The 22999-nt window shown below is 45.4% G+C and overlaps 1 protein-coding gene across 3 annotated transcripts in view; it reads right to left on the bottom strand.

The window, feature by feature from the left end:
- Positions 1–22999, bottom strand: part of Myb (proto-oncogene like protein Myb) — a 70191-nt gene that overhangs the window by 28050 nt on the left and 19142 nt on the right. For 2 of the 3 annotated variants that reach the window (XM_076369279.1, XM_076369278.1), the window contains exon 1: positions 19580–20438. The exons of the other annotated variant lie outside the window; for it this stretch is intronic. In XM_076369279.1, the coding sequence (XP_076225394.1) occupies positions 19580–19674 (95 nt within the window). In that variant the 5' untranslated portion in view covers positions 19675–20438. Of the gene's footprint in view, positions 1–19579; positions 20439–22999 lie in introns of those variants that run through there. 3 annotated transcript variants of the gene reach the window in all.

A 22999-nucleotide genomic window follows, 5' to 3' on the forward strand; every position in this document is an offset into this window, starting at 1 on the left:
CTCTCGGTCTCCCTCTTGCTTGCGTTATGTAAAGGCTTTCGCCTTCGTGGAAGTCTAACGGTCGCGGGCATCCTTGAGTTTAAATCCCGAGGCACGTGGCCGCGCGCAGGACTTCCCCGGCGGCATTCTCACGATCCGCGAAAATGTTGCGCGCGCACGCTGTGTACAGGGAGATAGCCAGAGCACCGGCGCAACAGATAGAAACGCGAGCTCGGCAGTGGAAGTATATATACGCCCGCATAACGTTTTGCCGAAGGGCTCGTAAACCGGGCAGCTAACTGGGAGGCAACGATCGTTCGACCCTTTGCACTCGGATGTTTCTTGCTAGAAATATTTAACATTTACGAGGCGAAGACTATGTTCTCTGAGACTAATTCGAAGAGAAACTAGTACTTTGAGCTGTTTTATTCCAATGTTTCACGTATCGAGGCATTATACTGAATAAATGAAATTTTGGACGTATCTTTTAACCCTTTGCACTCCAGGAGTTTTTCACCGGAAATATTCAATACTTTCTAATGAGACACGGACATTTTCTCAGATTCAATTAAGAAATCTCGCGTGCATTGAGGAAGAGAACTATGTTCTTTCAATATTTACATCGATGCATTATACAAAGTTTAACCCTTTGCACTCGTATGTTTCTTACTAGAAATATTTAACATTTACGAGGCGAAGACGATATAGTATAGTATAATAGTATAGTAGTATAGTAGTAGTATAGTAGTAGTATAGTAGTATAGTAATATAGTTATTCTCCGAATAACTCGAAGGGAAATCGGAAGAGTATTGATGGAAAAAGTTATTTTATTCAAAAATTTCACGTACCGAGGGATTATACAAAGTTCAACATTAAATATCAAACTTTATAGTTTTACTGCGTCAAATCAAGTGACTACTGAGTGACCTCTGGAATACAAAGGATTAACATATTCGATTATATTTTGCTTATAAAGTGCACTGATCTTTTAAACGATAGATTAAGTGACATTCAAGCTGTTGCTGACTTTTAATATATTTTCATACTACTTCTTTACGTTTTTGTAAATTGTTTTGACATTCTTCGTGTACATCATTGCGCGCCATTGTTCTTTGACACACAGAAAATGTTTCTTTAAAAAAATTGCTCGTCCACCATAAAAATGGTACACGTGGCACGGGACGTGTTCACCGGGGTGATCCTGAACTCCGAGCGAATAGGTGGTGGTCTTGTTCGCCGAATAAATTACAGAGTTCGTCAACGCACGTGATGAATATTCATACCGACGTGCCATCTCACGCTGAATCGGCGGCGTTTGCGAAATACGTTACTGGGCGAGAGATCGCTCATCCCGCTACACGTTAAAATTCATTTTCTATTTCGAAACGCGGCGGATCCGACGAGAACTACAAAAACCGCCGACATTATGCCATCGTTCGTTATTGATCTTGCGCAATCGTTTCCAGTTAATTCCGGTGATTTATTTCATCGGCTGCGGAAACGATGCAGGATTTTTTTAAGTAATGGAGAATGGTAATGATATCGGGAGCATGATTTTCGGAAGAAAAGAATGGTAATAATATTGGGAGCACGATTTTTGGAAGAAAAGAATGGTAATAATATTGGAAGCGCAATTTTTGGAAAAACAGAAGAATGGTAATAATATTAGGAACACGGTCTATGGAAATATAAAAAAATGATAGTGATATTGGAAGCACGAGCTTTGGAAGAAAATAATGGTAATAATATTGAGAGCGCCATTTTTGGAAGAAAAGAACGGTAATAATATTGGGAGCGCGATTTTTGGAAGAAAAGAATGGTAATAATATTGAGAGCGCGATTTTTTAAAATAAAGAAGAATGGTAATGATATTCGAAGCACGAGTTTTGGAAGAAAAGAATGGTAATAATATTGGGAGCGCCATTTCTGCAAATAAAGAGGAATAGTAATAATATTGGGAGTTCGATTTCTTAAAATAAAGAAGAATGGTAATAATATTGGGAGCACGATTTTTGGGAGAAAAGAAAAATGGTAATAATAGAGTGTCGAGTGAGGGAACTACAGGAACGAAAAGCGGAAGTAGAAAGGTAACTATAGCACAAGATTCCGGCGGGATAAGGGAAAGGAAGGCACGTGGACGAGCGCAGAACCGATAAAATCGTTACGATTGTTTCGTGACCCGACACGTGACAATCGCGATGGAAACAAGGGACCAAGCAAAACGGCTTCGGCCGTGTCACTCGTTAATCTATTTAGGGCAACGACTCAGTGCACGGAGGAAACACGGAGGAAAGAGAAAGAGAGGAGGAGGAACGCCGGTAAAGGACGGAGGGAAATTAAGAAGGGACACGCGAGAGGGCAGGCCGAGCCGAGCGGAAGCGAGACGGACGATACGGGAAAGGAAAGGGGAGTAATACGCGATCGGATCTCGTTGGATTTTATATCTTCCTATCCTCTTACTTTCGGTGCTTCGGGCTTCCTGTTCGACGACGGGCTAATTGAAATTTCCTGACTTAACTGGCGAGATGGACGCCCAACGAACAAATTACGGGGAACGGGGAAAGGAAGAGGAGGAAATATAAACGAAAATCGGGACTCCCGCGGCGTGACGCGGCGAGAAACCGTCGAATTCCCGGAGAATCGTTTCAAATCGATTTCATGAAGATTCCCCTTGATTCCTAATTAATCTTAACCCTTTACTACTCGAGAGCTGACTCTCGCTCATAGGGATTAGATATTAATTGTATCAAATGCTCGGTGATTCTATTATTAACCCTTTGTTGTGTACAATTTCCTTTTTTTCTGTTGTTTAAGCATTCGAGGTACAATTCAGTTTCATACGTTGCCAGCTTTCTGTACTTTAAAGAATCTTCGTCCGGAAAGTGTTAAACTTCGGGACAATAAAGTACATTCAAGTGTATTCGGTCATCGAGAAACAGGAAGACTTCAATCAAGTAGAATCTTCTCTTCAATTCTTTCACTAATAGATACAGGAAGACTATCTTAAAAGTAAATCGACAAAAAACTACGAGCGGCGGTGTCATACAAGCGACCGTAATCAGAGAAGCTATCTTAATGTACCTTGCGAAAGATTTATAAGTGTTTTTTACTGGCGTAGATAATTAACCAAGATAAATGGTCGGTGGTTCAATAAGCTGACACTAAACCTACCGGGCAGTTAAACTGATCTTTCGAAATTCCTCTACAACTCCAAGAGTGCATCTATTGAAACTTGAATTAGCTTAGAATTCAGTTTACGTATTGCTAAATTTATCAAAGAAATCTGTTACTTTTTTAACCCTTTGCACTCGAGAGACTCTCAATCACCACATGATTCGATACAACAAAACGAAGATGAATATTTAATATTTCAAATTAAAGTTTGCACTGTTAAATCAAATATTTAAATGAAACACCTCTTGCTTAATTTATCTATGAATTATTACATTAGTTTCAAACAATATCACCTATATCTCGTCAGAAAACGTTGAATATTTCCATTGAGGAACTTTCGAGTGCACAGGGTTAATAATTGAAGATAAAGAAATCAGAAATGGGTCATTTCGACCCGTCTGGTAGTTTCAGTGTTAACGAACAATGAGCCACGATAGATTCGAAGTTTTTATTCGGGAACCGAACGTGCCACGAGTTTCTTCCCCCCGCGAGAGATCGTCGCCAGGACAGATGAAACGTATCGATTGCCGAATTCCTGTTCGAATCAGCATGCGAAATTGCCGGCGGAGGTCGAGGACGTCCGGTCGAAGTTACCAATTGGCCGGCGCGAAACCTCGACGGGAAGAAAGCGTTGGTTGTGTCACGGGACGAAATGAATGAACAAGCCCCTCTCGCACTTAGCTTTTCCTTGAAAGGTGGCGACACGAGCAGGTGCTGCGCAACAGCTGCCCTCTTTGTCTAGGACCGGCGTGCGAGTGTTGCATGACTCCTCGGCGTCATACAACTGTGATAACGATCATTGTAATTACTTCAATGGTTACTTAACGTTTGCTACCACCGCGACTTTTATCAACTCGCTTCACAGTAGAAGACATTGCCAATGTGCCGATGTGTATCTCTTTAGATATATATGGTGGTAGATACTTCCTCCAGAATTTTTCTGTTTTCATGATAGAATTAAACAAAATTGCGTTATTAAATGGAACGTCTACAGAAGATGATACAAAATCTTTCCAAATGACATACATTGACAATGTGATAATATGTATCTCTTTAGATATATATGGTGGTTGATACTTCCTCCAGAATTTTTCTGTTTTCATGAGAGAATTAAACGAAATCGCGTTATTAAATGGAACGTCTACAGAAGATGATCCAAAATCTTTCCAAATGACGATTTTCAGACTAATAGAAGATAAAAAGGAATTACTAATTATTTCCTATCTCGATTCTTACGTTACGTCATCTAGTTACAATAATATGCTACAATTAACCCTTCGCGGACGAACATCGACATTTCGGAGAGATGAAATTTTTGAAAGACTAAGTCGCAGACAAATGATTACTCGAACAGCGAGAGATCACGTAATTTCCTTTTTCACATTAATTAAACATCTGATATAATTCAGCTTTATCTGCTGAAAGTTTTGTATATTTCAAATCTTCGTCCATAAAGGGTTAATATACCATAATTATTATCTCATAATTAGAAATCTCCGATCGGTGACCGTGACACGTACAACAAAACGGCATCAAACGAAACGTCCACAGACCATTCAAATCTTTCCAAATATCAAACAATTTCAGATCACCGATCTCCACATAATTCCGCCTGTATTCCACGCGGAAAGGAAACTCAAGCTCACCGCTGACACAGCGAGAATAATCATCCCCGTTCCCGTCGAGCGAGCATCGACGGAAGGGAAGAGGGTTAACGAACCTAATTCATCGTATCGTTCTCGCGTACGAGCGATCCGTTCCCCTCGGTGTTTTCGCATTTCACGACGAAAATCGTCCGCCTCGTGAGAAAGGGGGAGAAACGTGGCGCCCATCGCGAGCGGAGTCCGTGCGTGTAGCCGCGCGCGCGCGCGGACATCTGCCGAAGTTCCGAACTTTCCCCTCTTCCCGTCCACTTCCTTGGTTCGTGTCTGCCGGTCGCTAACTCGCGCGTTCCACGGCTCCCCTCTTCGGCCAACTTAGAGACCGGGGCCTTAGGGCCCGTCAGTCGGTCATCCTTTTTCTTTCCTTCCTTCCTTCCTTCCTTCCGTCCGCCTGTCGCCCGTCACGCAACAATAAGGTCATTGCGCGACGCAGCCAGCCGATGTCCCTTTCTCGGCCGACGCGGCCGAGGACCCGTGGTCATGGTTCGTCGGGAAAACCAGACGGCGTCCGCCGCCTTCCCACCATCCTTTCAAGAGATCGTATCGAGCGAACGTATCGGCCCGCCTCGAAGGGGAATAAAGGAGCACAGCTGGGCGTAGAACTGTTTCCACGGCCGGGAGATGTCCTAAGATCCTCGAAAGGAGGATGCCTCGATAACGAACTACCGTAATGACTGGACAGAGGTCAACGCTCGGATTATTGTTCCCTCGCACCGGTCCCCGGGCAGTTTCCACTTTCCCTCTTCGGGGAAGGAATGTTTATGGAGGAGCGTGCTTCGTAGGAAAAAACGATTCAGCTCCGTCGGACAAGGACTGTTTGCTCTAGACCTCCGTTCTCTAGGCTGGTCTAAGCCGAGCGAGGATCGTTTACTTTCCATTTTTCTTGAACCGAAGAAGCTCGGGGACGATTAAAGAGCATCCGGTAATCCGATAATAATCTTAAGGCGCTTAGGTTGTTGCGATGCACTCGGGGAATTATAAATTGTCTCGTAAACTTGAATAAATATTCACCCTGCGAGGTTTTACCTCCTGAACCTCCTATGCTAGTTTGATCGAACGCTGTCTTGACCCTTTGACGAAGATTCTTTGAAATGTACAAAACCTTCAGATGAAGTTAAATTATATGTCGATTGCTTAATTAACCCGTTTGCGTCATAGGAAAAAGTGGAAAATTGGTCCTCGGCACAAATGTTTCAATTGCATCAAAATGAAAATGGTTTGAAACGTATAATGAATTAAAAGCCTATATAGCCACGCGGAAATTATTGCATTCATAAAATGTATCTTTCCTTCTTTTGTGATATACAAATTACACAACGGTGCACATATAAGCGCTCACGATGCAAATGGGTTAATAGGAAAACAGGAAACTGCTGATCTCTCGCTGTTTCACTAATTAAATCATTTCTTCGCGACCTAGTCTTCGTCAAAGGGCTAACCACTTGTCTTATAACAACGTAACAAACCTAACAAATATAAATGCCTCGATTCAATCGAATTCAACCTAAATATTCTTCTGTAATGAATTACTATACTTCACACTTAGGCGATCGCCTAAAAAGAACTATAACCACAATCTCCTCCATTATCTTCAATCGAACTCATTCAATTAATTCAGTCAGAAACTGTGTTTTGTAAAACTAAGAACCGTGTTTGACAAATTACAAATAATCCCAGTTCAAGACTTACTAAATAAAAGAAAAGGTAAACAGAATAAAATGCAATACGTTGCTAAGTGAACAGTGGGAGATCTCCCCGTTCGGTTGGCTAAGTATCAAGAGGGAACACGGACATACGCTTACAATTTTCCTCTTTTTTCGAGAAGTTATGACAAAGTTGCGTCGATTAGAGTCGAGAAAGCACAGAGCAAGGGGTTAAGAGGAACGCGGGCCGATCGCATAGTCGTTATCTGGAAGGCACCGCCGATATATCCGCTCCGGGTCAAGATCGTGGGTCAACGCAACTGTTATCGACCCCGGGCCCCTCCGGTCGCGTGCTACGAAGCCGGCCGCAATTGATTCTGTCGTCGATTCTCCAAAGTTGGGGGACCAGGTGCAACGATCCATTCGTCCCTGGCATGCCGTCGCGTCAGCTGCTACCCCCACGACCCACCCCCTCCGCCGAGGCGAGCCACGGCCGACGAGAAATGGCACCGACGCCGGGATATACCAACAGATCGAGCCAGCGCGCGCGCGTTTGAAACGCTTCCGCGCGACTTTTACCGATGAAAGGGAACGACCCGAGTGAAATATGCCGGAATTCGCCGCGAGGCCCATCCCGAGGGAACACGGCCGCGCTTTATCGCCCGGAGGACAGGTGACCGTGACAAATTACCCAGGATCCGCTAGCTGCTCCTTTTTGCTGTCGCCGGACACCCGCCGATCGCGCTCCACGTGTCGCGACTTCTTTCGCCTCGTGTTCTAATTAACATTTTGATCGCCGTGTCACTCGGTTTCGGACGGTACAATTTCTTTTCCCGTAGAGTCGATTTTTTCGCTGACGCAACCGGCGAGAACTGGATCTCCTCGGATTTACGAGGTGTAGAAAGGTTCGCAGAATCCAGCGATCAATCGCGAATTCTCTGGTTTATTAGAATTTTATATTGAACGCGTTTTAATCATCGACCGGTGGAATGTTTGTATTCTTATGTTTGCAACTTGTACGCCATTTTGTCTTCGATCTTTGCTTCGAATAGGATCGTCGTAGGAATTTAGCTTTTTGAAAATTCATAATCTTCGACCGTTTTGGAGAGATTGTTGTTACCATTTGGTTCTATCCGCACGAGTCTCGAAATTAGATGAGAATGCACGGGGTTGGCTACGCGGGTTACTAGAAATTACAGTTATTACGCGCTCGACGCGGCGTATAAAGTCCCCGGCGAGGACGAGAGTCGCGTGTTGCTCGTGTAACGTTCGTCACGGTTCAGACGTGGTATTACGTTGTTTACGGGCAATCTCGGCCGAGCAAAAACCGGCGCATCGCACGGATCCGTGGATAATGAAGCCCGCTCGATGACATCACGGGTTACGTCGCCTAAAGGACGAGTGCAAGGTAATCGCGGCTCCGGGGAATTCACTCAATGAACCGTGGACGAGTTTACTCGAGCGTCTAACGATCTCGCGGCCGCGGTGATTCATGAATGGGCAACGAGCGCACACCTCCAGCCACTTCAAGGTGATAAGATCGCAGGGAAAGAGAAAAAGAACACGGTTCCGTCGAGATCATGGTCGATCGCTCGTTTTCCTGGAATCTTCCCTCTTAGGATTGTTTTCTCTATTAATTCTTTTTTAATAATTTTCCTTTAACTACCAGATACTATGAAACATTCATTTTTCATTTCGACCGTAATTTCTTCGATCGTTTGAAACATTTATTTATGAACACGCGTTTCTTATAAATCTAGTGTTATAATTTCCCTAGAAAACAATAATAAAACGATTTTTAAAAGATTATAAGGCAAAAGATATTTAGATATTTCTTTTATTTATTCGAAAGATTGTGAAACTATTTTCACGCGATAGTGAGTTTCTTTAAAAGAACGAACGTCGAGAATGTACGAAAGGAAGTTAGTGGAATGTATAGAGATCGTACGAATTTAGGACCGTTCTATTGCGTGTGTCAAAAGGGAAAGTAAAGCCGGGATGTCGCTAAAATCATGTAAATTTCGTGCAACGATCGACTCGCCTGAGCGAGGTGTCCAAAGAAACGAGCTAACGACGCCGGGACTCGTGTTCGTTCGGAATTAGAAAGCGACGCCTCGAGAAATCGTACGAACACACCTATACCTGTTCCACTGCGATTGGTCGTCGGACCAGTCGTCGCTTCTACTACTCGGCTAAACACGTTTCGAAAGTATTGATTATACAGGATGTTCCATAACGATGCGAGCGCACAAAAGACCTTCCATCATACGCGCGAGAATGTCCGAGTGCGAATGAATTTACGGTGCAAAGTATAATTTCCCTGTAAACTTCTCAAACTCCGAAGGTGTTCCCCGGAAAAAAAGACGAGAAACCGAAAAGAAAGCCGCGGAACTAAATTCCACCGTAATACACGCGATTCCCGTGACAATAGCATTGACAAAACAATTCGTCTTCGATTTCTTTCGACTGGGATACCTTGAGTCGCTAATTTCCGCCGCGACGACGCGTTTCGAATGAACTGGGTATGCGAGAGTCGCGGCGCGTTTAAAATTCAAAATGGCGCAATAAACACAACCGGGTACCGTGCGTTTCGCCGCGATTCTCGGCCCTGTGGGGAACTGCGATTAAAAACGAACGAACGAACGGAAACTAGAGGATCGGCTCCGCCGAAGGTATCGCCGCGTTTGATTTCTAATTCCGCCATAAAAATTCCACGCGGCGGAGATAAAATTCTCGCGTCCAATTAGACGGAGCCCTCCTCTTCCCGTCGTCTCTTTGTGTCGACCCGACCGATCGGCTCTCTCAATCAAGTTCAACATTTACAATCGTGTATCCCTAAAAACTAGCTATTAAAACTCCCGACTAACTATTCCACCGATATTCGTGTACTCGGAAGTATTCCGTAACTTTCCCGAGTACTCGTACACAACGAAACATTCGAAGCTGTCCCGCGCATAGCGTACATCGAGGTATCGTTAGCATTTTTCCCTTTCATAGCTTGAAATTCATTAAACCGAAGATTAGAGTCTACGCTAAGTCTCGTCTCTAGCCAGAACTCATCCCGTGTAACGGGGGGCACGGGATCCACGGGACTCGCAGCGGATCAATTCGTCGGCTGGGGCACAAACTCGACGGCCAGGGACAGGGTGCGGTAGTTCAGGGTATGCGTGTATAGGTGTGTACGTGCGAGCTGCTCGTGCCCGCGTAAACGTGAACGTGCACGCACGAGGGGCATATATAACAGGGAATGTTGCGAGAGAACGAGAGAAAACGAGAGAGAAAGAGGCAGGCAACGACATCAGGGTAGAAGTCCTTACGAGAGACATCTGGCTACCACCTGCCTCAATGCCCTCGCACCGCCAAACTTCCCCTCCGATAGAACCCTCCCCGAGCATGCGCGCCGCACCCGCTCCTATGACGCATGCATGTGGATGCACGTGTAGTCGGAGGATGCACGTGTTCCATCGGCTCGTTTGCCCGTGGTCTCGCCGGTGCTCGGACCCTGACCAGACCCTGCATTCGCGCGAAATTCTATTCGCAGACTGAGGATCTTCCCACAATCGACGTAGGATCGCGTCGAAGCTGACTTCTCGCGTTGATCGAGTGTCAGAGGTCTCTTTTCAATAACTCTTTCGAATAATGCCGAGCGAATCGTTTCAGTCCGGAAACTGAACGACGCTTTTCTATTTGCGTATGGAAAAATTATAGTGTTCTGTTTTTCCATTTCTATGATAGGAAGAATAAGTAAACTTCGTTTGATTCTACGAACGACAAGCTAATTGCGTTATATGATAAAATGAAGAATATTATTTTGACAAATTGTCACAAATGTGAAACAAGGGAAAGTCCAACTTCTCCAAATGCTTCGCTCGTTATCTATAGATCATTCATCCTCCAAATTGCATTAACCCTTAACGGAGCATGGAAATCATTCGATTATGTTCACTTTATTGTAATATTTACAATCAACACTGTACTAGGTCACTCCTGTGAATTCCTTTCCGCTTATTACCTACTTATTTTTTAGCAAACTCGACATACTTCCGATCCGTTAAGGGTTAAACAGTGAAAGGCGAGCTCGCCGAGAGACAAAACAAGAGAAAGAGATACTCCAAAGTTATCGGATCGTGGGACGAGGGAGCAGCCCCTAATAGCATCACTGTCGTCCCGATGTCCTCTCTCCTGGCCGACCGAGCAACCCCGCGCGCGCATATGTCACCCCGATAGCGGTGCCTACCGGCAAGGTAGGCGAGGGAAATTCCCGCGACCCCGCCGGGTGGCGTGGCGATACGAGAGAGAGCGAGAGAGGGAGAGAGAAAGGAACGAAAAAAGAGAATAGCCGAGCGGAGGGGGAGGGAAAGGCCCCTTTGGATGTACGTGGAAGGTTCATCCCCCTAGCTATCGGGGCGAGAGCGCGTCGCGCCACGCCTCGGGCCCCGGTGAACGCGCGGCGACCAATTGTAAATCGAGCGAGGAGCCACCACCCGGTGCTCGTTCCCATGACAAGTGCGCGCCGCGATGGGTAAGTCTCTCCTCGTGAATCTTTAATTCCACCGTGGGAATCGGGGGGATCGACCCGGTGGTGCGCGCGATCCGGCCGCGAGATCGTATCCGCGCGCGGCGCACCTTGCTAATGCCGGCTGATTAGAGGCACCACCCGGTACCGGTCACGGCTAGGCTGCATCTACCCTCTGACCGGGTACCGCGCTTCACCGTCACGCGGAGATGGGGTGGAAGCTGCCGACAGGCCAGCCGGCCGTCGCTGTTCGCCGGGGAGGGTGAAACGAGCACGCTGACTCTCGAAAGTTTGCGCCACATGCCCGTGTCCGCTGAACCCCTTGCCGTACGAGTGGGATACGCGGCGGACGCTTCCCACCTCGATTCAATGGGGACTGATAATGTTCGTTACCCGTGAGCCAAAGTGAAAGACAATCGGAGATGTTCCGATCCACGCAGAATCGGACCTCTCGTAAAAATCGAGCAACTCGAACGAGAGGAAATGACCCAACCGAGTCGCCATTAATGCAGCTACAAAAGACCCCGTTCGCGTTTTCCACTCGACTGGAATCGGCCAGCGCGAGCGGTTAGGCGCGCGTTCGGCCGTAACAATGGCGGCGCGGGGGTACCCCGGCGTCGAAGAAGCTCGCTGGAAATAATGCGGTCGCCTGAACGGCGGCCGAAGAAAACTGAAGAAAGAAAGCGGGCCAGCGGAGAAGAGAAAAAGAAGAAAATCCCGGCATTATAATATCGAATAGAAGGATTGCTGCCGGCCGACAATAGGGGAAGATCATTAGAATTCCTCGTGTCGCCGGCGAACGAAAAGCGGCGTCAGTCTATCATTTAGCCGTCCCCTGACCCCGGTGAACAATTCGAAAACATATGCTCCGGTGCTTTTGGAAGACTCAATAGAATATAAGGCGTCGTGGACGAGAGCGAGAGACCGAAACAGAGGGATCGAGAACGAGAGAGAAAGATAGAGAGAGTGGAGGCATGCAAAGGCTTCGCCTATACACATAGTCGAAGTCGTTCCAGACTGTGGTCTTTCTTGACTGGAGCAGATGCTGGAAATCAGGCTCGCTCTTGTGCACCCCGAGACACGATCGGCGTCGTCGACCCTCGAGTGTACCGAACCCGACGTCGGAAATAATGATACGAGACGAGGAGGAGAACGGGGCCTGAACGCAGAGGACCCACGGATATAAAGATCCGTTCCATCTTTCGTGAGAGGGGGGGGACCGCCGTAGACTTCCTCCGAGGGTGCCCGAGGGGGGAGAAGGCTAGACTCGCGAAATCTCGTCGCACCAAACTGGAATCCCTTCGAGGACGTTCATCAGCCGGATGACGACGTCTTGGGGTCGTCTCTCTCGGTCGCCCCGTCACGTGGTCGTTCGCCTCGCATCATTGTCCGTCCTTTAAAAGGAGCGCAGCTGCTTAAACGGTTATTTAATTGTCCTACAACGAGGAATCCGCGATGCACTGTTGCGAATTTTAAAAGGCTGCGACGGACGATCAGGCGGAGCAAGCCAGCCCGGAGAGGACTTGAACTCGGTGATCTTGATCTAGCCCGAGAGACCGCGGCCCAAACGATCGCTCCGGGAGCTCATTGTCGTTCACCCGTGCGCGGCGTTGTTTGCATTTCCTCTAAAATTAGAGAGCGGCGAGACCGCGGGAGCCGTACGAGTTTACTACTCGATTGCATCGCGCGCACGCGAGGAGGACCTCTTCTCCTTTTACGAGGGGACCACACGCCGCGCGCTCGCTCGCTCGCTCTGTGGCTCGCGATCGCCGCGTCCCGATTTTCAACTCTCCATTTACATTAATTAAAATTCCCAGGGAACGCGCCTCGGGAGATAGATCCGTGCTCCGCGGCTTTCGAGGTTCTAATGTCTTGTTGTAACGCTGCTAATCGCCCTAATCGGGCCCGTCTTTTCCGGTCAGCTTATCGGGAGAAACAACGTTATGGCTGTGGAACGTTCTTTTTTAAGTTATTGGATCGGTTGCTTCGGACAGTCTGAAGCTTACATTGGAGAGCATTGAATTATTCTACTCTTTTTATACACGGTGTAATAAAATGTTTATTGTCAATATATCGTGTTTCACGGCAAGTAACGACCGATTCGACGACGGGCACTTAATCTTGGCAGAAGTTTTTGTCTATAAAAATCACGTAACACGCATCTCGAAGTTGTACAGATTTTTTTGCGACAATCTATGATGTATGGAGTATAGAATACAGATAACCGATGAGAACGAGTTAGTTTGAAGGTTAAACAATTTAACAGCTTCGTCCATTTTCGTAATTTTCATCGTTTCAATTGGAGCTTTTGTTTAAGGAAGCGGAGTAAACGAGGAGAATTTAGTAAAAAGAAAAAGAAGGAACAATCTGTTAACCGGGCAACAAAGGTTCTGTCAGTGTCGCCACCTGGCGGCGACTAAACATCTTTTTTAGAACGGAAGTAGGGGCAAGAGGAGGGGGCCTACTCGCTGACCGACCCTTGCATCACGTGTTCGATACCCAAAAAAGTGACTTGGCGAATTCTTTCGACTAATATACACTACCAACTGATCCCCCGATCAAAACTATCGATATTATTGAGTGAACGATCTATCGTAGAAACTCAGTGTATCCAATCAACCAGGAATGATAACGATCCGAAACAAATTAAGCTCTGATAAAACCAGACAACGGTATAATTAAATTCAACGATCCCTAAATAAATTAAAATCGAAAGTATGTAATGAAATGCTAGATTCATATCATCATCCCCTATCAGGATTAGTAATTAATTAACACTAGAACCACCGAGCGTTTAATACGATCAATATGTAATCTCTACAAAATTTGTAACAAAAGATTATTCTCAGTTCCTTCGGACATTCATTATAGTATTCAAATGAGACTATTTATTCTCAAGATCATTTCAAATATTCAATTGCTTTTAAGATATTAATAATTGCGAAACAACAAGTCATTTTGACTGGTTCGATAGTTCTAGTGTTAATACGATTAATATGCAATTCCTATAAAAATTAGAACAACAACTATTTTCAAAATCATTTCGAATATTCAATGCCTCGAAGATATCAATAATTGCTAGACAAAAAAATCGAAACCAGTCGTTTCGACTGGTACCGCAGTTCTATGTTAAATCATTAGACTTACTTGCGCGTTAATCAAATTTAAATGGCGCAGTAAATGTTTTACGCAAGGACTCTAGTTAGCATAAGCATCCGCCCGTGCAGTGATAAGATTTCCAATCAGCCGCGGAATCTCGCCGCGGCGACCATTGTTCCCCATAGCAACCATTATAATCCGTGACCGCGTCGCTAAGAAACCCAATCACGTGTTTCCTGTCCTATTCTCCCGGCGCGAGTAGCATCCTGACGCTGGAGAGTAAGGTAGCGAACGTTTCGCAGATCGGCAGACGGATTTCCGTGGAAATCGTGCCCAGATAAATCTCTGGCCGCTCTTAGACTCCGAAGAATTTCGGCAACCTCTTCCATGCCGACCCGAACACATGTATGTACATTTGGGAAGCCTTCCCTGAATGAGTTGGCAGTTCATTCTGATCTCAGAGACGATAGCTCAGTTTTCAACCGATACATCTTTCAACGCTTCTTCTTTCTGTTCGTACAGTTTAACTAGAACTGCCGTACGTTTATCGGGGTTGATATACAGCGCTTACAAAAACTGCAACAATACAGTTCTTTCGATTTCATCGGACATTTTTTACAATATTTAACACGTTCCATGCCACGGAAACTTCGGTTATATTTTGCTTATGAACCGTATTGAATTTTTCGATAAAATAACAAGTTATATTCAAGTTTCTCGTCATTTTTATATATTTTGATATTGTTTCTTTGTTTTCACTGCTTTGTAACGAAAATATATTTTCTTACAAACATTGGCGTGTACCACGTGTGGTACACGTGGCACGGGACGTGTTATTTTCAAAATCATTTCAGATATCGAATACTTTGAAGATATCAATAATTACAACATGAGACTAGACGGTAGTTCTAGTGTTAATCCTTTGCACTTGAAAAATCTTTTGCTACGTGTTCATTATTCTCTAATGAAATCACGGGAATTCCATTACATACCATGTGACATTGAATACTGAATTTTCTGATTTATCTATATGAAATCAAATACTGACTGTGACCCCCGGGTACAAGGGGTCAACCCTTAGCACTCCAGGTTGTTTTGTAATCTATCAGCAACTGCAACTAATTTTTATAGTACTCGTAGCGAAAATGAGAAATGCTATAACACTTCTTCGGTCTTTTATTTTCCCTCTTAATAGAAAATTTGGATGTGCGAAGAATCTAATAATTTTAGGGTAGTTTCTTTAAGATTCATTAAAATATTTGATATTATAACTGTTGCAATATTGGAGCCTACAGAGTGCAAAGGGGTAAAAACAAGGTGCGTCGTAATATTCTCATTATCCGACTCTGCGAGATTTTATGTGGTATTTTCCCCGTTTGCTCGGTTCCTCCGTTCTCCCAGTCCAGAACCTTGGCGTGAATCGAGGAATGTTTGCGAAGCGGCCACGTGGCCGACGGTGGTAACACGCGCGTCGCGAGCCGCGGGCTTTTCGCGTTCCACACTTTCTAGCGGTCCGCAGCTTCCCAGGATCTCGCCCAAGTGCGAACTCTTCAAAATTCAACGGACCTTTTGTTGCCCGTCCGCGCTCGCTCGCGCGCGCTCGGCCTTGGCGCTTTCCTCCGTTTCTTTTTCCTCGTCTTCCTTTCGCAGCCGCGCGGTCCCCGCGTGTGTCCGGCAGGCCTGGAATCTCGATTTACCAGATCGACTTTTTTGCGATTTCATTCCCCTCTTTCCCGGCGAACTCTAAGGATAACGGCGCCGGTCGCCGGGTACCGTGACCTATCTGTCTGTACATTCCTCGGGAGAACTTAACGGAAGCTATAACTCGGTTGTTAACCGAGCGAATTCTCCAGCGAAGACGTTCAATCGCAATTCCCTTAGCGGATCGACCGAACTGCCAGTGTCTCCTTCAATCAGACTTAAACGATTCCCTGGCATTCGTCTTCAACATTCCCAAATGCTCACTTTCCCTTCGTGCCAACTATAACTCCTCAATCCTCCTCTTATCATTAACCCTTTCGCTACTACTATAGTCACCGGTCACAAAAACAGAGCCACAAGACAATATAAACAAAAATACGTTGGAACAATGGTAAACACATTACTATAACTACAAACCATTTCGCTTCCAAAAGTACCGTCACGCTTTTCAAAACAAAAGACTCGAATGCCGAAGACTGCAACGTTCCCACTTTCACATTCCCTTCTACACCGTAGCGAAAGGGTTGACGTTCAAGATCCTTCGAAGATCCTTATTAAGACAAAAAAGTCAGCGAACAGTTCGCAGGGTCAAACTGAAGATTTGGCATCCCCGGGACGGTTGCCGAACGCATTTGACTAATGACCACTGAATATGTAACGCGCGCTTAGAGCGCGGGGACAATGCGACCAAATTGAGGCGATTCAAGAAAAATAGTGAATGCGCCGGCGCGCCGGCGAGTTAAAGGACACAGACGCGAACCCGTCCCGCCGGCAAACGAAATAAACGACAGGGGAATTCTCAACGGGTTCGATCCGAAACCGGGTTTAAATCTCCTTAGCCGGGGACGGGTCGGGCCTGGGCCGAGAGGCCTGGGCTGTAGACCTGCGAGATACCGAGGATATACGGGCCCCGGGTCTTTCCCTTCCAGCCGCGGCCGATAAATGAGCCTAAAGTGGGATATCTGCTAGGCAACAACACCCGAGGAATATAGTCGAAGGATCCTCTTCCTTCGTTGATGCCCGGGCTGTGCTTTTCTTTTCTGCCTGCCTGCGTGTTTGTCTCTTCCCCCCTCCCCTCGCCGCTCCTCCCGCCCCAATGCCCGGCGAGTATTCCCACTCCACCGGCCGGTGGAGCCCGTCTTCGGGCCCACAACCTACTGGGTGACTTTTTAAAAATGCTGTCCCGTCTTTTCTAACGCATTCGTAATCACCAGTGCAAACGGGATTCGAACGAATTCCTTCTTCTCTCGAGCTTCCAGGAAACTCGCCCGGCATCGGGCCCCGTCCTTGGAGCGGGCAGCGTTTCGTGGGGTTTTGTCGAGTCTCGTGAGATCGCGACTTGAATTTGAGGAGCTCGGAGAATTTTTCGAATGGGGTGGTCGGACGGTGGAGTTCGTGCTCGTTCGAGGGACACCGTCTCGGGGATGCGCCGCTTCTGGGAGATTAGTTTATTGTCTCAAGCTCCCACCGTCTGCGAGGTTAGAATCGTAATGAAAGAGGACATGGGGTATTCCCCGCTTGCACGTGACGGAAGTTGTTTACGACCCGACCTAACTCAAGAATGAGACTGCGAGAGGCTAACAGATCAATTAGTGGACGGCTCTTAGTCGTTGTTGTTGTTTAGAAGGCTCGCTCCTTTTTTCATGAAGAATCGCCTTTTTGTTGGTTATCTCGATACTTGTTGTACTGTTATTCAGTCTGTGTTCCATTATATATTGATTCGTAATTAAATGCTTCATTTAATAAGAAAAGCTTCCTTTCACAGAAATTAATTAACAAGTGCACGAGCAGAGTCCATTACAATTTTAAATAATATAATATACATTTCTAATATATAACATAAATATAAAATTACTTGGAGCCCTAGTGGTTGGTCCAATCGTGTTAAGAGAGCCAGTCACGTGACCATCCCTGAACCGTGTTTTTCAGTTGCGTCATCTCGGATTTAAAATGAATATAAACAGACTAGTCGAACACGACGGAATGGAGTCCGGCATTATGTTAACGGGCGGCGGTTCAATCTATCCCGAGATAAAGCCGCATCCTTTGATATCGACCCTGAAACGGAGACTTCCGTTGTCGCAGTTCTCGGCGCGTTTCAAAATGTTCGTTATGCACGGCTGCAATTCGCTCCGAGCCCGGCGATCGCTGTAACGCGCCTGTGTTTTGACAAACCGGCCGAATCGCACTCGTTACCGGTGACAGTTCGCACGAGATAAGCTCGAGAGCTGAAGCGAATCCGAACAGGCGAGATAACTTTGCAAACCGGCAGCTTGTAAATAACGGAGAAGCAAGATTGGAAACGAATTTACGTTTTTGCATCTCAACGGAATCTTTGTTCTCCGTATGCAAAGTGACACGTGACCGATTTTGAAATTATGCAATATTTAACGCTAGAACTACCGGACAGTCGAACCGACCTTTTGGAATTTTTCTATGGAAACTCTAACAGTGCTACTGGAATTTCTATCGATTTACAATTCAGTTTGTTTATTGGTGAATCAATTTCTGTGGTAATTTCTCGGATAATTATTTGTTGTTTTTAATCATTGTTAAAGGAGTAATTTAAATGGGTCACTTTGACCTCTCTGGTAGCTTGTATCGTTAAATAAATTAATTTGTTAATCGATCAGTGAATGGGTGTTTTAAATGTCTGATAGTTGATATGTACGTTCCGTTACTGAAAATTAGGTTAAACTGTGTATTGTCCATTTAGTTTAGTGGTTATGATACAATGTATGGCATAGTGACGACACTGTCTTGCTATTGCGGCAAATTCGGGTGTTTTTAAGGTTAGAATGCAGATTACATGTAGGTCAACCTTTGAATAACGATGCCTGGGACTATTCGTCTCACTGAAATTTTCAAGAAGTCTATCTAATTTCTAATTTTCTGACGGATTGCTCAATGTAACGGTATTCATTAGATCCGACGAGGAGGCCGTATCCCGAGAATGTTCATTTCGAAGTTATCTCGGAAAAAAAATCATAGGAAAAAAAAAGAGGAGAGGTCTAAACGGCCGCAGGGATCGCCGTTTATATGATAGACGAAAACGTACATATTTGAGGGTTAAAACATTGAGTCTTACCACAGCGTTTCCCAACCAGTGAGCCTCGCGAAGATAATCTCAAAATGAAACAATATAAACACAAAGCTAAACAACCGTTAGAACGTAAACTGTCAAATAAACGGGACACGTTAGCCCGCCATTGAACACCACGTTGTGTCGTGTTACAAGAAAGGTTGAGAACCACTGCGAGAAGATAGAATCTAATAGATGGAACATCTATGTAATCTGCACTTTCACCGATGTCGAACGTCAAACGACATTTTCCCCTAGAATTCGAACGTTTCTATTTCAATCCATTTAACACTAAAACTACCAATCGAAATCACCCATTCCTGATTTTTTTGCAATTATTAAACAGACGCTAGATTAGGGTTTCTGTAGACAAATTTCAAAATATCAATTCAACTGCTCGGTAGTTTTAGCGTTGACCCTTTGCACTCGAAAGATTTTCAAATATTCAATATTCTCCGATGAGATTACGATGTTCTTTGAAAGTAATTAGCGAGAGAACATATGTAAATCAAGGAAAGTCATTCTCCAATATTTCACGTGGCATTATACAATGTTCAACGTTAAATATCAGATTTTCTAGTTCTACCATGTGAAACGAAACGATGACTGAGAGTCGCCTACCGAGTGCAAAGGGTTAATTTAATCCGAATTCCGCTGTATCCTGTACGTATAAATCGAACAGTGCCCCCTTGTCATCCCGATAAGACGAATACGTTTACTTACGCCTCGGTGGGTGGCGGCGAATAAAACGACGAATGATAGGTAGCAATATCCAGGACTTTCGCCGGCACGAGAAGACCACTCGGCACTATATCCATTCTCACGTGGGTAGTCTTCCAGGAAAACGCCGGTCAGGGGGTTTCCGAGCGCTCGGCCGGACTCTCTCCCAAAAAGATCCCGAGCGTTCCGCTGTCGTCTCGGCGCGGCAAGTACGGTTTCACGTGGTGACGCCGCGAATCATTGTCGGGAATACTCTACCACCGCGAGTGCTTCGAGCAGAGCCTCGATAAAGAAGGGCTACTCGTAGCGAGAACTTGCAGCGAAAAATTCTCACGCGAGCATGTTCGATCCCGGATCACTGTCAGTCCACGGGGATGCATACAATGTAAAGCCGGTCGCGTTCCCACGAGTCTCGCGAAAACATAAGAACTCTGCGTGTCCCTTGTCCGTCCCTCTGTCTCTATCAGCAACAGAGTGCACCCTCTTGGCAGCCTCGTGCCTCACACGTGCACGCGAGCGCGCAACGGCATACACACGCACACACCGTAGATCGAAGATCGAACCGGACCGTTCGAGATAGTCGTTCGACGGGAACGGTTATCGGTCGGTTCCGCGGTAGAATTTCGGGTGCACGCGTCGCGACGAATGCGAACCGGCAATGGCGGAGACGTTGAAAACGAGCCCGAACGAGGATCGGCCGTGAGTTAAAACGACATTCCCAGTGACCGTTGGTGATTCTCTCGGAAGACGCGCGAGCCTCCGATCTTGTCCATAACGTGTCCCCTGTGTGTGATTCGGTGTGTGTCGCGACGCGCGCCCAGTGTGGAGCAGAGTCGCGCGAGAAGTTGGTCCTGACGGCTCGGCGTTTAGATTTGAACTGAGGGTACCCTGATGGCTGGTTTGCCGGCCTGCGCGCCGCCGGTCGCGCTACGTCCCTAACGTGCTGGGCTCTTGGCAACGTGCTGGTGGGGAAGGTACGGGGGACACGACCGTCAAGGGAATGGAAGGACAGGAGGGGGAACCATTGGGACGGCGAGATGGTACGGAGGGCGCGATGAAACTCTGGCCCCCGTCCCTACCGGCATACGTGTCCGTGTGCGGCTCGGTCATATACAACACAATCGCGTCTCTTCGGCCAATGCTCATTCAACCCGTGGAAAAAACAGCCGGACGCCGATGCTGCGACGAAAGCTCTCTCTCGGTAACCCTTCCTCGTTTTCGAATTAACATGTTAAGCGCCGGGATCAAGTCGGGAGAGGTCCACCGCGGGTCTATTAACAGTTTCACTGCCACGGTCACCGATGGCTGGAGCTTTCGACTTACGAAATTCATATCGAATAATTCATAATTCTTATTGAATATCTTTGCTGTAGAAAGGATACGTAAACTCATGTTTCTCGCGTTAATCGTTCACTGTCTAATACGAGATGACTCGTGGTTTGCGTTGACTAGGATGACGACTACGAGTCGTCTCGTAGAAACTTTGAGAATACGATTGAATTAAATTAGCGTCCGAGATCGGAAACATGGTTTGCCTTGGCAGTCGACGTGGTAAGGGAACTGGAGGTTACCGTGAACGAAATTCTTCAGTGATAGCAGTTTCCTCTTTGATAGCACGAATGTGGATGCATAGGTTTAGAGGTTATGTTTCCCTATCCGTATTGGTATTGTTATTCGTTAAGGGGATTTTTTTACTTTGTGGACCATTTGTACAAATTATTTTCATCACCGTCATCGTTCCTTGTTCTTTTGCTACGAATATCCAATTGAAACTTTCAATTTTAATTTTTTAAATATGGGACAATGGCAGGTTAAAGGTCGATGAATTCGAAGAGTTGTTTGTAATAATCATTTATTGCGGACCCTGATGTGCATTCGAAGGTAGCATTCTATAGAAAATGTTCCTGTCAAATGATCATGATGATGATGATGATGATGATGGCATACAATCATACATCAGAGGATATGCAGATCGTAGATGGACGAGTAAGAGTGTTTAGTTAATGGGTGTCAAAGGGAGCTAAAGGAAACTTCCGGAGAGAATATTTCACTTTCGAGCCCCGTCTGAAGCATTCTGCTCAATCGGATGGTAGATTATACAGATTCGATAACCCGGCGGACCACGTGACCTCAGGCAAAATGTTCGATGGCGGTCTGTAGAGGTCGAGTCCAACGTGTATTAATAATTTCATTGGAATGTGGTTAGACTAGGAAGATTTCAGTTTATGTCAAAGAAACTGCTTCTTTATTGATTTTTCTTCCATGCTAAATGAATAATAAAGATGCTACACGGTTGGACGTATGAAAATGTTGAACGAGAGAAGTTTATGTACAATTTCGATTTGTAATAATGTCCGTTCAATTGTCCTCCATTTATTTTCCTTTCATGTTAAATGAATAATAGAGATGCTACACGGTTGGATATATGAAAATGTCGAACGAAGGAAAATTATGTACAATTTCGATTTGTAATAATGTTCGTTGAATTGTTCTGCATTTATTTTCCTTTCATGTTAAATGAATAATAGAGATGCTACACGGTTGGACGTATGAAAATGTTGAACGAGAGAAGTTTATGTACAATTTCGATTTGCAATAATGTCCGTTCAATTGTTCCCCAGTTAAACGTGAATTAACGCGGTGTCCTATTGTTGACACTGGTCGTTTCACGGACGGTGGAGAGCATTATCCATTCGCTGCGTTAGCGTCGATGCAGAAAGTGCGACGAAACGAACGCTGCTTCTACACGGCTCGCGGGAGTGTGTTGGTACCTACATGCGCCCTCGACCACCCATCGTCATTCGCTCGTGGGCAGGACCGTCGAAACGCGATATTGTGTCAACGTTTTTTACGCCGCATATAGAATACGTGAAACAGGATCAAATAAAAGCTCGGGCATAGGACAACATTAATATCCCGCTTCCATTGATTTTTTCAATTTAATAAAACCCCCGACAGAAGGACGTTTCCTCGGTGAAATTTTTTCGTCGATGGAAATTAACAGCATCGCGCGCGTTCAAGATTCTGGAGCATAGAACGTAATCAACACGTTGCACTCGAAAGTTTTTCACTGGAAATATTCAACATTTTCTGAAGAGGTATAAACGACGTTGTTTGAAACTAATTTAACTATAATTCATAGATAAATTAAGCGACGAAGATATTTTATTTAAATACTTCATATAGCAATACAAAGTTTCATTTAGAATACTGAATATTCAACTTCATAGTTTTACTGTATTGAATCGAATGGTGATTGAGGGTCACCTCTCGAGTGCAAAGGGTTAACACGTTGCACAATTTCCAAGGGCAAAATACACAAAACGGAAGAGGTACAATATCAAATCATTTGATTGAACCGCGTTATTATTATTGCACGTTCATCCTCAATGTCACCTCATTAGGTAGCATTTGTATTATACA

Source organism: Nomia melanderi, chromosome 7, assembly GCF_051020985.1.
Source record: "Nomia melanderi isolate GNS246 chromosome 7, iyNomMela1, whole genome shotgun sequence".
NCBI lineage: Eukaryota > Metazoa > Arthropoda > Insecta > Hymenoptera > Halictidae > Nomia > Nomia melanderi.